The 14,053-nt window shown below is 47.1% G+C and overlaps 1 protein-coding gene across 1 annotated transcript in view; it reads left to right on the top strand.

Moving 5' to 3' along the window:
* Window positions 1–14,053, top strand: part of EPHB1 (EPH receptor B1) — a 291,595-nt gene that overhangs the window by 164,389 nt on the left and 113,153 nt on the right. The window contains exon 4 of the mRNA XM_063115389.1: window positions 8,088–8,423. Coding sequence (XP_062971459.1) covers window positions 8,088–8,423 — 336 coding nt within the window. The remainder of the gene's footprint in view (window positions 1–8,087; window positions 8,424–14,053) is intronic.

Here is a 14,053-nt window from a genome sequence, read left to right as displayed (position 1 = left end):
CCTCTCAGCAGGGTCCCTCCTTGTTGTGACTAATCATTTCTCCTTATGACTTACTGTTATGATTAGGAGAATTGCCTGAGTACAGGCCCGGTGTTTCCAAGACCCTAATGAGCAACACAAGCAGGCTTGCTCAGCATGGCCCTGGAACCATGGTTGTTCTGATTCTACAGGGAGCTGCTGAGATGGTCTAGGAATGGGAGCTTCCTGCCTCTGTGAGAGGCTCCCCGGCCCAGCACCCAGCTGCTTTTGCATCTTGCCTATGCCTTACACACTCAGGTGCTTCCACCCTGGGTAGAAGAATAATTAAGGATGAGCTCTGGAACCGGCCAGGCCTGCACTCATGTCTTGGTTGCACCCCTCACCAGCTGCCTGACTTGGACAAGTTATTTCTGTTTTCTCATATGTAAACAGGATAATTCTCCCTACCCCATAGAGTGTTGGGATGATGCGATTTCATTAAGTAATGTACAAAAATGCCTAGGACAGTACTTTGAGTATAAGGTTTATTATTAAAAGAAAATTCAAAACTCTCTATAGAATTCCATTGAAATGGACATCAAGGCCACCTCTTCACTCCCTGTGAAAATCAGAAATTCAGATGATGCCTGTGGAAATCTGGACCTGATGAGTGTTGGTCATTCATGCAGTGACATGGATGAGTTCCACAAAATCAGAGCTGTGTCCAGGGAAGCCGCTGGGACAGGACATCCTTTTGGTCAGCTAGTAGGCTGCATCCACGGGCAGCATGGGCACTGGCACTGGGTGGGCACATGTGTAGCCTTTGCTGATGACTGCATGACCACAGACAAGACATTTTACCTCTCTGACCCTCAGTTTTCCTATCATTAAAATGAAGATAATAAAGCCTATTATGTTACTAGAGAAACTAGTGACATAATGTCTGAATCAGATGATTCGTTCTGTGCAGAGATGTTAAAATAAAATATTCAGAATCTGCCTTTTGTCATCCCTTCCACTTCCACCAGCCTGGCCCAGGCTACAGTCGCCTCTCATCCAGATGACTGCTGTGGGCTCCTAGTTGGTCTGCCTGCTTCCACTTCTGTCCTTTCCAGCCCATCTTCCACAAGGCAGCTAGAATGGGGCTAAAATGTCTGAGCGTGTCATTCCTCTGCTCAAAGCCCTCCTTAGAGTAAACCCTCACTTAGAGTAAAATTCCTGGCAGGCTGTGACAGGACTTCACAGTCTGCCTCCCTCACTGCCTTTCCAACCTCTGTTACTACCTCTCTCCTTCCTGGTCACTGTCGCACAGCCACACTGCCTCTTTGATTGTCTTCAAATGCGCCAAGCACATTTCCACCCTGGGGCCTTTGCACCTGCTGGTCCTTTGGCCTAGGAAACACTCCCTGTAGATATCAGCATTATTCCTGTCTCACCACATGCAGGTGTCTGTCTAAATGGCCTGTCCTCCGAGAGAGCTCCCTTGACCACCCCATCACACTGTCTCTCCTCCTGCTCTGTTTATCATCAGAGCCTCATCATTGCATATATTAATATATTTATCTACTTATTGAAGTATTGTCTGACTCCTCCATTAGAATATAAGTTCCACAAGGGCAAGAGTTGTGCCTGTGCCATTGTATTTGAATTGATTACTATAATATAATAATGAATGAAAATGCACAGCTGCCGTCAAAGATGCCTACTAAGTGATAGGCACTGTTCTAACTCTTAGAATGCTCAGCTGGTAGTCCATTATAACACTACTATGGGCTACAATTATCATCATCCCAGTTTTATCAGTGAGCATGGTGAGGCTTAGAGAGGTTATGCCAAAATCTAGGATTCAACTCAGTTCTGTCTGAATCTGATCTGGAGAATTGCACCTGGAGTTATTTAAAACTGATCCAAAGGTGGCAAAAAGTTGTTGCTGACAAGGCTGTGCTCACATTGCTGTTAGGAAAAGTAAATCAGCATGATTTCCCTGAGTTTTAATGCTCTCTCCTTGCCCCAGGGAGACATCATACACCTTGAGGAGAGGAACCTCAAAGGATGCCTGAGCTTGTAATGAGACAGGCACCAATCAGCCTGCTAGCCCTGCTGTCCCAGTCCCCCAGCACAATTCTCTCTCTGGAAGGGACACCTCAAAACCTCAGATGCCACCTATTCCCGTTTTGAGCAAAACGGTGTTTCACATGTCTGGTGCTCATCACTCACAAATTATAGACAATCCTTGGTCTGTTTTTCCCCAAAATCCCAAGCCTCTCCAAGCTTTTGCTATTAAGAGGAATATGTTTTAGGCATCCTCTAAATGAGTCACCAGTCTGTCTATTTTGGTGCCAGTGCTTTCCACCAGGTTACTGATAACATTCCTGGTTTGCCGGTATGGCCTCAGTAGCCCTTCCCCCTATGATAAAAGCTGACACCCCCTGCTGCCACCCACCCCTGTATGTGGTGTTATTATGGTGCCTGACCTACAATCTTCAGGAGCTCCCCCACTGCCTGCCAGGGAACCTCCGTGAAGGGGATGGGGAGCACACAGCCTCGTGCCCTCTCCAAGGTCCTGATAAACATGGTGTAGCTCATCACAGCCCTTTCTAGGACACTACTTATTCTTGTCTAACCCACCATTTGTCAGGTGAAGCAATTGAGGCTTAGAAGTTCACTTTCTCAAGGTCAGCCACTAGAGAATACTTTTTAATTTGTTCACCATGAACACTTACGGGGCCCACTGTTTGGTTTCAGGGACTATGAGCCCTCTCAGAGTGTGAGAAACCATGTGTGTGTTCAAGTACATGCTCACTCTTCTGGGGAAAAGCTTTGTTGCTTTCTCCAGATTCTACAAGGGGTTATACGCAGAGTAGGGAGGGCTCCATCTCTGGCCTGATGCAGAGGAATGCAATCCTGGCCTGCACCTGGGGTCTCCCAGGAGACAGCTTCACTATGGTTGTCACCCTCACCAGCTCCCCTGGGGGAGGGGTCCAGGCACACAGACCTGGCTGCAGCAGTGCACAGTTAGTTGAACCCTGCCTCCTGGCACCTTGTGCCAACCTGGGATTCACATCTAAATTCTGAGACTGGGATGTTAGCCTTATTAAGATTCCTGATAAAAGAATTGGCTTTCATTGGCTTCCAGGGCTTACCGGTCTTCAGCAGATTTTCCCTTTGATTACTCAAGAGTGCTCTTATTTCCAACTTAATACCTACAAATAAACTTACCTGCTTTCTCCCACTCACCCTGTCTCTCTATTTTTTAAAAAATCTTCTAGCTCAAATCACATTAAGAAGTAGGAGATTCTATCTCAATATGGCAACACTTGGTCTGACCCTGTGGCTCTAGAAGGACCCTGTTTAACTCTTTGAGATCCTGATGACAACCATGCTCCATGCAGGCTGAGCCATCTTCTGAGGCACATGTTAGAAGACACTGGAAACCCATCCCAATAACTCAGGACCCAACACACCGCCTCCCCACCCAAACAGAAAATAAGAGCTCAACACTTTTCCCGTCCTTTAAAAGGACTGAATTTCCCTAGCCCTTTTAAGGGAATGAGTTCGTCAGTAGTAACCGTGGCAACAGATCAGAGAGGCTTCAAAGAGCCTGTCTGCATGTAATTAAGAAAAAATGAGGAAGCAGACGCAAGAGCAGAGAGCCCAGCCAGACAAGGAGACCACAGAGCTGAGTCCTGCCACTGTACTTACTGAGGGCCTTTGCTGATGGACATGGCAGATATCCTTCTTCCCCTCAGGCCTTCCTCTCTGCTCCCCCTTGTAATGTTTTTGTTTGGTTGTCTCAGCTGCCCTCCTTTCTGGGGATGTTGCTGGGGGCCCAGATTCTGGATGCATACACCAAGAATAGGGCAAGAATACTGCAAGAATAGGCCCCAAGCCCAGGAGGCAATGCCTGGCTGGGTGGGGGAGTGGTCCTAGCACCTTCCTCTAGGGACATTTATGCAAAAGCTGAACCTGCTCTGGTTAGGCTCTTTATTCAAGCACGAGGTAAGCCGAGCAGCCTACTTGTGCGATGTCATCAGGATGCTGGAGCACAGTTGCCTGGGGCCATATCATCCTTTTAACTATCCAGACGCAAGGCCTTGGCTTGCCAGGACTGGAGCAGGCCTCATGGGAGTAAGGGACAGAGCTCAGCATTGTTAGGAGGCCATCACAGTTTCAGGGCTGTTTTGTTTCATGGTGCTTATTCTTATCTGACATCAACTCATTTATTTCTGTGTTTCCTTCTATCTCATTCATTCTACCTCACCAGAATGTGAGCTTCATGAAAGCAGAAGCTTGCCCATCTTGCTTTTTTCTGACCTCGGAGTGTCTAGAATGGTGCAGGGAGTATTTATTAATGGAGTGAATGAATGAGTAGTAAGTGGGGTCCCAGTCATTATTTCTGGCCTGGACTCTAGTAACCTCCACAAGTACACACTGGCGCTCACTCCATGGGATCAACAAGACACCCTGCCATGCGGAGGTCAGAGGAGGGGAGGAGGTGGGGGGAAGGTACACAGCAGGGCACTGGGCTCTCCTAGTACTCCGCTCTCTAGGGAAAAGCTCTGAATGTCTGTTCCCACTGCTTGGAAGAAAAGGTTTCATATTTACTCCTGGACTCACCAACCATAATCTCCATGAGCCCCCATTTGTGCCCCACAGATACGTGTACTCTGAAGAGCACATGTGAATGAGAAGGGGCAGTGGTTGCTTCATATGAAGGCTGTTTCTTCATATGAAATAAAAATGGAAAAAATCTTCCTGGAAACCCACTGCTTTTTTTCCTGGGCAGCTGGGAGCAAATGAACAGACTTGGAGCAGCATCGACCAGGGTGGGTCTCCCCAGCTGCTATGAATGCCACCAGACCAGAGACAGGGCAGCACCTCCAAACCAGCTCTTTGTTTGCCACCTTCATCACACCAAAGTTTCTGCCACTCAGGGTCACAAGCAGTGGGTCCTTGCCATGGCCTCTCCGAGGCCCCTCCATCGGCCTGCAGCAGGGCATCTGGGAGAGGAGTGTGCACGTGACAACCCCAGCCATGCACACTGAGCGGATATCAAAAACCAGTGGCAAGGGCCTCCCCCTGGCAAAGTGCTGTCTGGGCATGGGAATCACAGAGACAAACTGGACACCTGCCTCTGCCCACCAGGAGGCCAGGAGTATGGCATGGATGCCACAGAGGAAGAGACCGTCACAATGCAATGATGGAATCTGGGTTAGGTGCCTAGAAATGGGCTCATGGGAGCCTGAGGGGGAGTGCGTGACTGCTGGGATCAGAGAAGGCTCCTAGTGGGAGGGGTGCTGGATCTGGAAGGCTGAGCATGAGTTTTTCAAGTATATAAGGAGGGAAAAGAATTCCAGACAGAGGAAAGAACACTGTGTAGAGGCCCAGAGGTATGAAGAGAGTTTGGTGTGCACAGGGAATTGCAGGAACATTCCCCTAGTCACAAGAGGAGGGGCACGGTCAAGTGCCGGAGATAGGATCAAGAGCAGCCAGACTACAGGGACTTGAATAACATGGAAAGGAGGGCAAACGTTTTGGGTAATTGGAAGGCTGAGGGGTTTGCACAGAGGAACGCTGTGATCCCATGTGCATTTTAGATCTCATACTCTGGCAGAAGATAATGGATAAGAGAGATGCAGAAGCAATGCTGAAGAATTAGTTAGGAGGCTTTCGCAGTAGGGCAGGCCCAGAGTTCTGAGGCCAGGGAGATATAGAGGAAAGGAAAGATCTGAGGAAAAGCAGCTGGAGCTGATAGATTGTGGTGATGGTCCATGTGTCGGGGGATCCAGAAGATGTGGCTCTCAGGGTCTGGCTGGTGTCTACATAGGGTGTCAAGGAAAGTAAGGACTGAACTGTGTTCCCTCAATGTGTCAAGCAGGGAGCCAAAAGAAAAGCAGTCATGGCAGGGGAGTAGGAAAGTAACCAGGCTGTCGTTGGCTGAGCAGGGAGAGAGGAGAGACAGTATGTGTAGACCATCCCTTAGGAGCGTTTGTCTGGAGAGTAAAGAAGAGAGGGAACAGTGTAGACAGACACCAGCTGCTGGTGCTTTGGTTTGAAAATGGCAGAGACCTACGCGAGTTTACGTTGAGAAGATGGAGTCAGGGGAGAGGGTGCAGCTGAAGAACAAGGGAGAGAGATCATTGGGGGGTGGTCTCCAAAGCATGGGGGGAGTGGATGGTCACCATCTTGGTGGGTACCTTCCTCTGCCCCCCCCCCCCACTGACTCTGCTTTCTGAGTGAGAGCCTCAGGATGTCCCAAGGAAGCAATAAGGTGATGTTTTAAGAATACTGACACGACATGCCTAGCAGAAAGCAAGCAGGCAGTGCATGTGCCTACTGTGAGCATGAGCACCCGCGGCCTGCAGGTGAGGCTCGGCTCTCTGCTGTACATGAGAGATGAGCAGCAGTGGCATTGACCACTGGCAGCGTGTGGCCTGAGTCTCATCAGTCTGAAGTAAACAGACATGTCCAGGACAGGCACTGACCAATATGCATGTCAATGAACTATGCAGTGTAGGGCAAGACCGCCGGCCTACTATCAGTCCACCTGGGACAGCACCGACCGCCCTCCCAGTACTAGCCGTGTGCCGATCCGAAGAGAGATGGATGCTTACCCTGGGCAGATGGGTGGGGAATTCTCGAACGCTGTTTGCAAGACTTCAGTAAAAATGCTTCATGAATTCTGCCTTGTCACAAGCGTGGATGAACGCTGTGCTTTAGCGCAGGCCTAATGGGCTTTATACAGTGCAGTACTGATTTTCTTTCATGTTTTAATAGAATCCGATTTAATATTTGCTTTCTGCTCTCACTGCTTGCCATTGACTGATTCAACACAGAGTCCTTCCCTGGTGCCCCCCGACCTTGTTGTTATTCTCTCATTCTGTGTGTTGGCATTTGATTCCTGTCTCCAGCATGAACCACTTTACACATGTCTTCCTTCAGCTGGCGATGATCACGTGCGTGAGTTCTGAATGCACTGCTACCCGGAGCAGCAGCTGCAGCAGACCTGCTGCTTGGAAGGCGAGGGGCTTCTGGGCAGGACTCATTTCCATCGGTTAAACGTTGAGGATATGTGAGGCGCAGGCTTGGCAACCTGAGGCTATGATCTGTTCTGTTCTTGGGCAAGAGATTCTCCAACTTATCTCAAAATGCCCACTACTGTGGCCGTTAATTCAGCAACATTTTACTGTCCTACAAAGTACCAGGCTTTCCACTCTTGCAGTGTGGCATTTTAACCTTTGCCAGATTCTGAACAGTAGTGATAAACAGAGCCGTCCGGAGGGAAGAGGCTGCCGTCCTTGAGTTTCAGTGAGCCTAGCAGGTTTGTAGTCTTTTCACGGTAGGTCTATAGGCAAGAATATGAGCTTTGGAATCAAGCAGGTGTAGGTTCCTATACTGGCTTCAGTTCTTATAAATGTGATCTATAGTCAGTCTTCTCTCTAAGCCTTCTTTAGTTTCCATTTTTATAAAACTGAGATAACTACTGTATCTTCCCAGTAGGGTTCTTGGTGGGGTTAAATGAGGTAATGCATTGAGAGCAGGTAGTGGAGTGTCTGGAACATACTCCTATGTTTTTCTTATGTCATGGGGTCAAAAATCAAGGCAGCATCAACCTCTCCTCCAACTTTGCTCCTTGTCTTCATGCACCAAAGCTGGCACAATGGGGATATTCATCCATCCAGGTGCTCCGGCAGCCTGCCACCGTGTACAAACCACATAGATCCTGAATTGTGTGAGGTTTTGCACAGGATTCCAGGATCTGTTGGGACTTTGGGAGGGACCACTCGTATCTCTCTACCCTTGAGTTATATGCCAATTAAGAAAAGACAAGGAATCCAGTAAGTGTCTAATATGCATGAATTTTATTAACCCTAAACCTGCCTGGAGGAAGTGGCTTTGGCTTGAGAACAAAAAGACTTGAAGTCAGGTCCTTGAACCTTTCTCCTTTGGCACACATGATGGAAAGAAGGAAAGCCCCATCTGCCATTTTTTCCAGAATGGATTGGAGAGTGGAGATTTGGGGTGAATGCATGTGATAAGGGTGGGAAGACCCCAGAGGCAGTCCAGAGAGATGCTGGACATGGAAGCTTCTGCCTGGCTTCACCGGGCCCTTCTTTGTCTCCATGCAGGTGTCCCATCAGGTCCCCGCAACGTCATCTCCATTGTCAACGAGACTTCTATTATTCTGGAGTGGCACCCACCGAGGGAGACAGGTGGGAGGGATGATGTGACATACAACATCATCTGCAAAAAGTGCCGGGCAGACCGTCGGAGCTGCTCCCGCTGTGATGACAATGTGGAGTTTGTGCCCAGGCAGCTGGGACTAACTGAGTGCCGTGTCTCCATCAGCAGCCTGTGGGCCCACACCCCCTACACCTTTGACATCCAAGCCATCAATGGAGTCTCCAACAAGAGTCCCTTCCCCCCACAGCATGTCTCTGTCAATATCACCACAAACCAAGCTGGTAAGTCTGGAGGCTTCTGTGATCCTTTATCTGTGTGGCTGGCTTTTTGTCTGTCCCTAAGGAGAGACACAGCTGAGGATACACTTATGCTGCCTGTCTGCCCTCAGGCCTTCTCCCAGGAGTGAACATGATGGACATTGTGGTCATGGAGAAGGTGAGTGTAGTGTTTCACCTGTGAGAATGAGTCAGAAACTGGGGGATTTTCTTGTGCGCAGCACAAAAGCAAAGATGTCTATCTAAGCCAGCGTAGGACTCAGTGGTCTGCATCCAGCTAGAGTTCAACAAATGCTGTCGGAAAGATGGGTGGAGAGATAGACAGGCACGTGGGTGAGTGGATGGACAGATGGGTAGGTAAATGGATGGACAAACAGATGGATAGGTGGGTGGGTGGAGTCACTAAAGAACCTTGGGAACAGGAATACCAATGACGCTTTAGTGAAAAACCCAATGAAAGAAACTTTCCAGAAATCATATGGTAAAGTCAATATTGCCCTCATAGATTACTTTTCAATTAAACCCATGTAACCTAAGAGTGCATTCTCCTTTACAGCTTGCTTAGATGAATGCTACACCATTGGTGAGACCTCAGAGATGTGGCAATAAAAAACTCCTGATAGCCAGTACATCCCTGTGGCATGCACAGCTCAGAACACATTTCCTTCTCTTCTCTTTATTTGGGTATCTCTTTCTCTTCTGGGTTTTTCTCTTTATTACTTTTCATGCCTCTTGCAACAATTCATTTCTTTTTATATCTATTTATCCAGTCCATTTATGCACTCATTCACTCCTTTATTTACTCATTCATTATTAAGAGACAATTATTTAGCATCTACTGTGTGCCAAGCTGTGGATTAGACACTCTGAGGGATACAGTGACACTTGGATCCTATTGTCCCTCCCGTAGAACTCATTAACGAAGGATTTACAGTACATAGACACAAAGTATAAAGCTTCATGGTGGTATATTCTAAGCACTGCATGCTGTACACGTGCAGTAAATACCAAGGGTGTTACAGAAAAATGAGCAATCTCTCCCCTGGGGTGACTGTGCACAACTGCAGAGGGGAAGGGAACATCACATCTATGGGCAATGAGAGTCATAGGCAGTGGACCGTGATCTTATTTGGAATTATAGATTTTTCTCAATCAACAAATTCTAAAAGGACAGCTTATTAGTGGAGTAGCAGGAGCCAAGCGTCTCTCTTTGCTCTCTCTCCCCCTGTGTTTCTCCCTTGTCCTGACCTCCTCTTCCCTACTCTATCCTTTTCTACTGCTCACCTACCTCCCCATCCTCAGACTTCTTCTGCCTCTTTTAATACCAGGCATCTTTGATGGCAGATGATTCTTAACTGTCAGAACAGAGAAGAAAAAAAGGTGTTGTAGGACAGCATGCCTGTCCAGATGGCTGCGTTGTTGCTGTGCGTGTGTGTGTGTGCACGTGTGTGTTCATGTGGCATGTTTGTATGTATGTGTATAGTCACGTGTTTACATGCATACATGTATAGTGACAAAATAAAAGTGGAAGTGTAGAAGCCTCCAGCTGGTGATCACAGTCCCAGTGCCATGGAGGCAAAGGTTGTGACAGCCTGTCTTACCCAAAGCAAAGGAATGGTAGCCTCTGCATTACATTGAACATGTAACATGCGCAGGCTTTGTTAGGAGTATTTCCCTTGGAGAGTTTAAGGCAGAAAACTGGATGAAATATTTCAGTGTCCCAGCTTCTGGGAATAACAATCCTGCCAGGCTGTCATGTTACACTGGGCTTGGCTGTCTTTTCTCTCTCTAAGCATGTGCGAACAAACCTGCCACTTATATCGGTTTGCTTTTATTTCTGCCCCTCCCTTCTCTTACCCTGCTATTCCCGAACCTGCCCATCTGCTTGTCTTGCCATCTGCACCTTCCCAGGCTGCAGTGGAGCTGAGGGACCAGGGCTCCTGCAAGGGGGCCTGCATTACCAACATTCGAAATGTTTATTTTTATCCTCACCCGTTTGCTCCTTCTCATGCCCTTTGTTACCCTCGACGGGCCCTTTACTCTTACTCTTCCCTGATTTTGTAGTCCCAGTCTCCATTATCACCTTCCAATCTATGATTTACCAGAGGTGGAAGAGAAATTAAATAGCAGGTACCATAAAAACCATAATGATTCAGATCCTAAGAGATGAGGTGAGTGGACCCATGGGTCACTAACAGGTCATGACATGTCTAACTCCTTCCCAGGACACCCCTGAGCTCTTCCACTCTGAGTGAGATCCAAGTCAGCCTCCCTCCCCTGGCCTCATGGGATGGTGTGACCCCTCTCAGTGCCTGTGGCCATAAATATCCTATTGTTTGGGCCATGAGTAGGTAAATGGCAGGTAAAGAATTTGACCAAGAGTAATCCTGGAATCAATCATTATGTCAACCAATAAGTGTTTATTGAGGGCCTGTGCTGTGCCTGGAGCTGCCCAAACTGTGAAATGGCTGGGACAACTGGGGGGGGGGGTCCTGATTAAGGAGCAGGTGAGTAATAATTACAATAGTTGACACCTCATGTCTGTGTTTCTTTTGAGTTCACAAAGAATTATTGAATATGTGAACTCATTTGATCACCCTCAGAATTATCCAGTGACTTGGACATTATTGTTCCCACTTTTCAGATGAAGAAGCAGAGGTGTAAAGGGGTTTGGAGAATCCAGGACAATAGGGCTGTTTTGAGCACCTTGGATGACATGAGGGTCAACAGGATATCACCTCTCTGTTTCTGCCTTCCCATGTCCTGTCCTAAAAGGTAGACAGTCCCTCTGGTCTCCCCGTTTCATAGTCTCCACCAATAGGCTTTTCTTAACTCCCAGGGCTGTGATCTAAGATGAGACCTTGGAGATTTTGTAATCTTCTTTTGGGTCATTGGGCACACAGTAGATACAGCTCTTCACTCAGAGGCAAGCTTGACAGGGCAGCACCAAAGGGTCTGTTGAGTCCTGAGATTCAGAGAGCCTCCATCGTCATCTGTCATGACCCCAGTAAAGTGTGCATTCACGACTACTCAAGGACCTTGTACCGCTTGGAGAGAATCAGGATTGGATCCTCACCCAGTCCACGGGCAGTGGCAGAGAACTACCATTGTGAGTACGTCCAATGTGCCAGACCCTACGAAGTTCATTACAGAAGTGAGGTGGGTCAGAGGAAGAAACCAGGGTCAGAGTGCTTGTAGAATTTGCTCAGCATCTCACAGCCAGAAAATGTTTCTGAGTTTCAAACTCAGATTTGTGGCCATTTTATCCTCAGACTGATAAAAAATAGCATTATGGTGGGCCGTATAAGTTGTAAACTCTCTCTAAGCTATTGCCACATAGCTGGGCCACTTTAACTGTCAAAAAAAATGTCCATCATCTTTGGTCAGGGTTGGTCATGAATTATGCAAGCTCGGATTTATGTGAGGTCTTCAGAGACGCATCCTTGCACTGAGTACAGCTGCCACGAGTTTAAAATAGACCAGATTAGGTGAAACTCTGTGTTCCAGTGGCCAAGCGATCTGCAGAGAGGTTGTTATCTCCACTAACTCCCTCAGTCACTCTCTGGCACCTTGCCCTAGATGCAGACTGATGGCCGCATCATCTGGCTGACAGAGAGAATTGAGTGAATGACAAACTTTACTTCTGCCTTTTTCCAACTAGACTCGGAGTGTCAGAATTGGGAAAGAGGACCTCAGAGGAAATCTTGGTGGGGGCAGAGAGGGGGAAGATGTATCAGACCAGCCATCTAAGCCAAAGAGAACAAACTCAAAGTCATCTGAGGCCAGGCAGGTAATGGAGAGGAGCAGAGTGGGGCCAGGTGGAAGGCAATAGGGAGCGGTGGGGACTGGAGGCAACTGAAGAGCACAGAGGTGGCCACTGCTCAGCTCCAGCAAGTGTTGTCACACCCAGCACTGCCTGATTTTATAAGTGAAAATTATAGAAAATTTTAGAGCATTAGAAAATTTTAAAGCATTTGAGAGCCAAAGAAATCCAATTCTGGATTTGGCCTGTTGGTCACCGTTTGCAACCTTTCATTCAGAGGGCTAATCTGATTTACCCAAGCCTTGACAGTAAGTGTGCTATGTTGTTCCAGTCTCATTCCACTGTGGGGCAGTCACCTTCCTCACCTCTTGGGCTCATGGTGGCAAAGATTCGGTGGGGGACTCCCGGGGATGGTTTCCCTCTCTGCTCCTCAGATTACTCATGAGAGTTCATTTAACTGCCATGATTCCTCATCCCTCGCCTGCAAAATGGGAGTTCATGATAGCTACTTCCTAATACTGTAGTGACAAGCAAATGAGACAGCGGGCAGAAAATCACTCTGTAAACCACGCTATAGGCTGGGAGATTAGCATCATTTCTGAGAATATGTCCTGAGCCAGAGAGCAATTTGCTGGACTTTTTCTCCCTAGGCTGTTTCCTTCCAAGGCTTCTCAGTCTCTTTGTTTGGGACTGATGTTATCCATATCAGATATGTAACAGATATCCATTTGTCCATTCTGTGCTGGGAGGAGTAGACACCAGAAAGGAGGGGGCCAAAGTCTGCATCTCAACGAGCTAATGATGAGGGTGGGACTGGAGCCCAGACCCTGGGTACCTGGCACAGCATGATCCTGCTGCTCAGAGGAGCCTGTCTTATCTCATTGTATGTTTGGAGGAGCAACACTTCCCTTTACTTGCATGATTCCCTCGGCGCCATTTCTATCTGATGTTTATATTACACACAGTCCATGTATGGCCTGCTGTGCAGATTGCATGTGGAATACTGTTCATTGTGCTCACCACACAGACACAACCTATTCCTTAAATTGTTTGAGAAATACTGTACTACTTCTGTTAATAGTCACAAACTCCTATAGTTTGTCCATTTTAAAGGCATTTTTGAAGTTCCTAGGCAATTAAAGCCACTCAGATACACTACTTTTCCTACAAAATAATTACCTAGCCTGTCAATTCCTCTGAATACATCACCCAATTTGCATTATTCCTTCGTTAAATATAGTATTTGCATGCATAAAGAATAATCTTTGAATATGAAAAGAAATTTTATGATATTGCAATATATTGAGCTCTTTGGAGGAAAGATAATATGTAAATCTCAAAATTAAATATTAAAACAATATTACACTGCTGCTTGTAAAAATGTAGAGTGTTAAGATCCATATGCTGAAACCAGTTCATTTTTAAGGGCTGGTCTCGCTGGAAATTAGCAGGCAAAATTCACTGTGGAGCACAGACAAGATTGAGAGAGAACTTCAGAAAAACTGGAATGACTTTAAGGAAAACTTTCATTTAAGTTAATAAAGACAAGTTTTAAAAAAATTAAGTAAATGAGATTTTCACTCTTCTTAATTCAATGTCACTGTTCATTTCATTGCTTTCTTCTCATTGTTAATTCTAGAAAGATTGTTTTTGTTGTTTCTTAAGCCTTGGCATTGAGAAGGAACTTCCAAGTGGCCTCAGAAAGACCGTGGCCATTTGCCAACAGTGGTGTGTTGTCTGATGAGCTGAGAAGGTCAACAGGTGGCATTGCCCATGACCACTGTCATGGCTTGCACTCTCAGCAGTCTTGGGGTTCTCCACTAGCTGGTGAACTCTGTAGAGAATCAGACCTTCTTGTCTACCACCAGCTTCA

Source organism: Cynocephalus volans, chromosome 11 (genome assembly GCF_027409185.1).
Source record: "Cynocephalus volans isolate mCynVol1 chromosome 11, mCynVol1.pri, whole genome shotgun sequence".
Lineage (NCBI taxonomy): Eukaryota > Metazoa > Chordata > Mammalia > Dermoptera > Cynocephalidae > Cynocephalus > Cynocephalus volans.
This window is presented reverse-complemented; position numbering and strand designations above follow the sequence as displayed.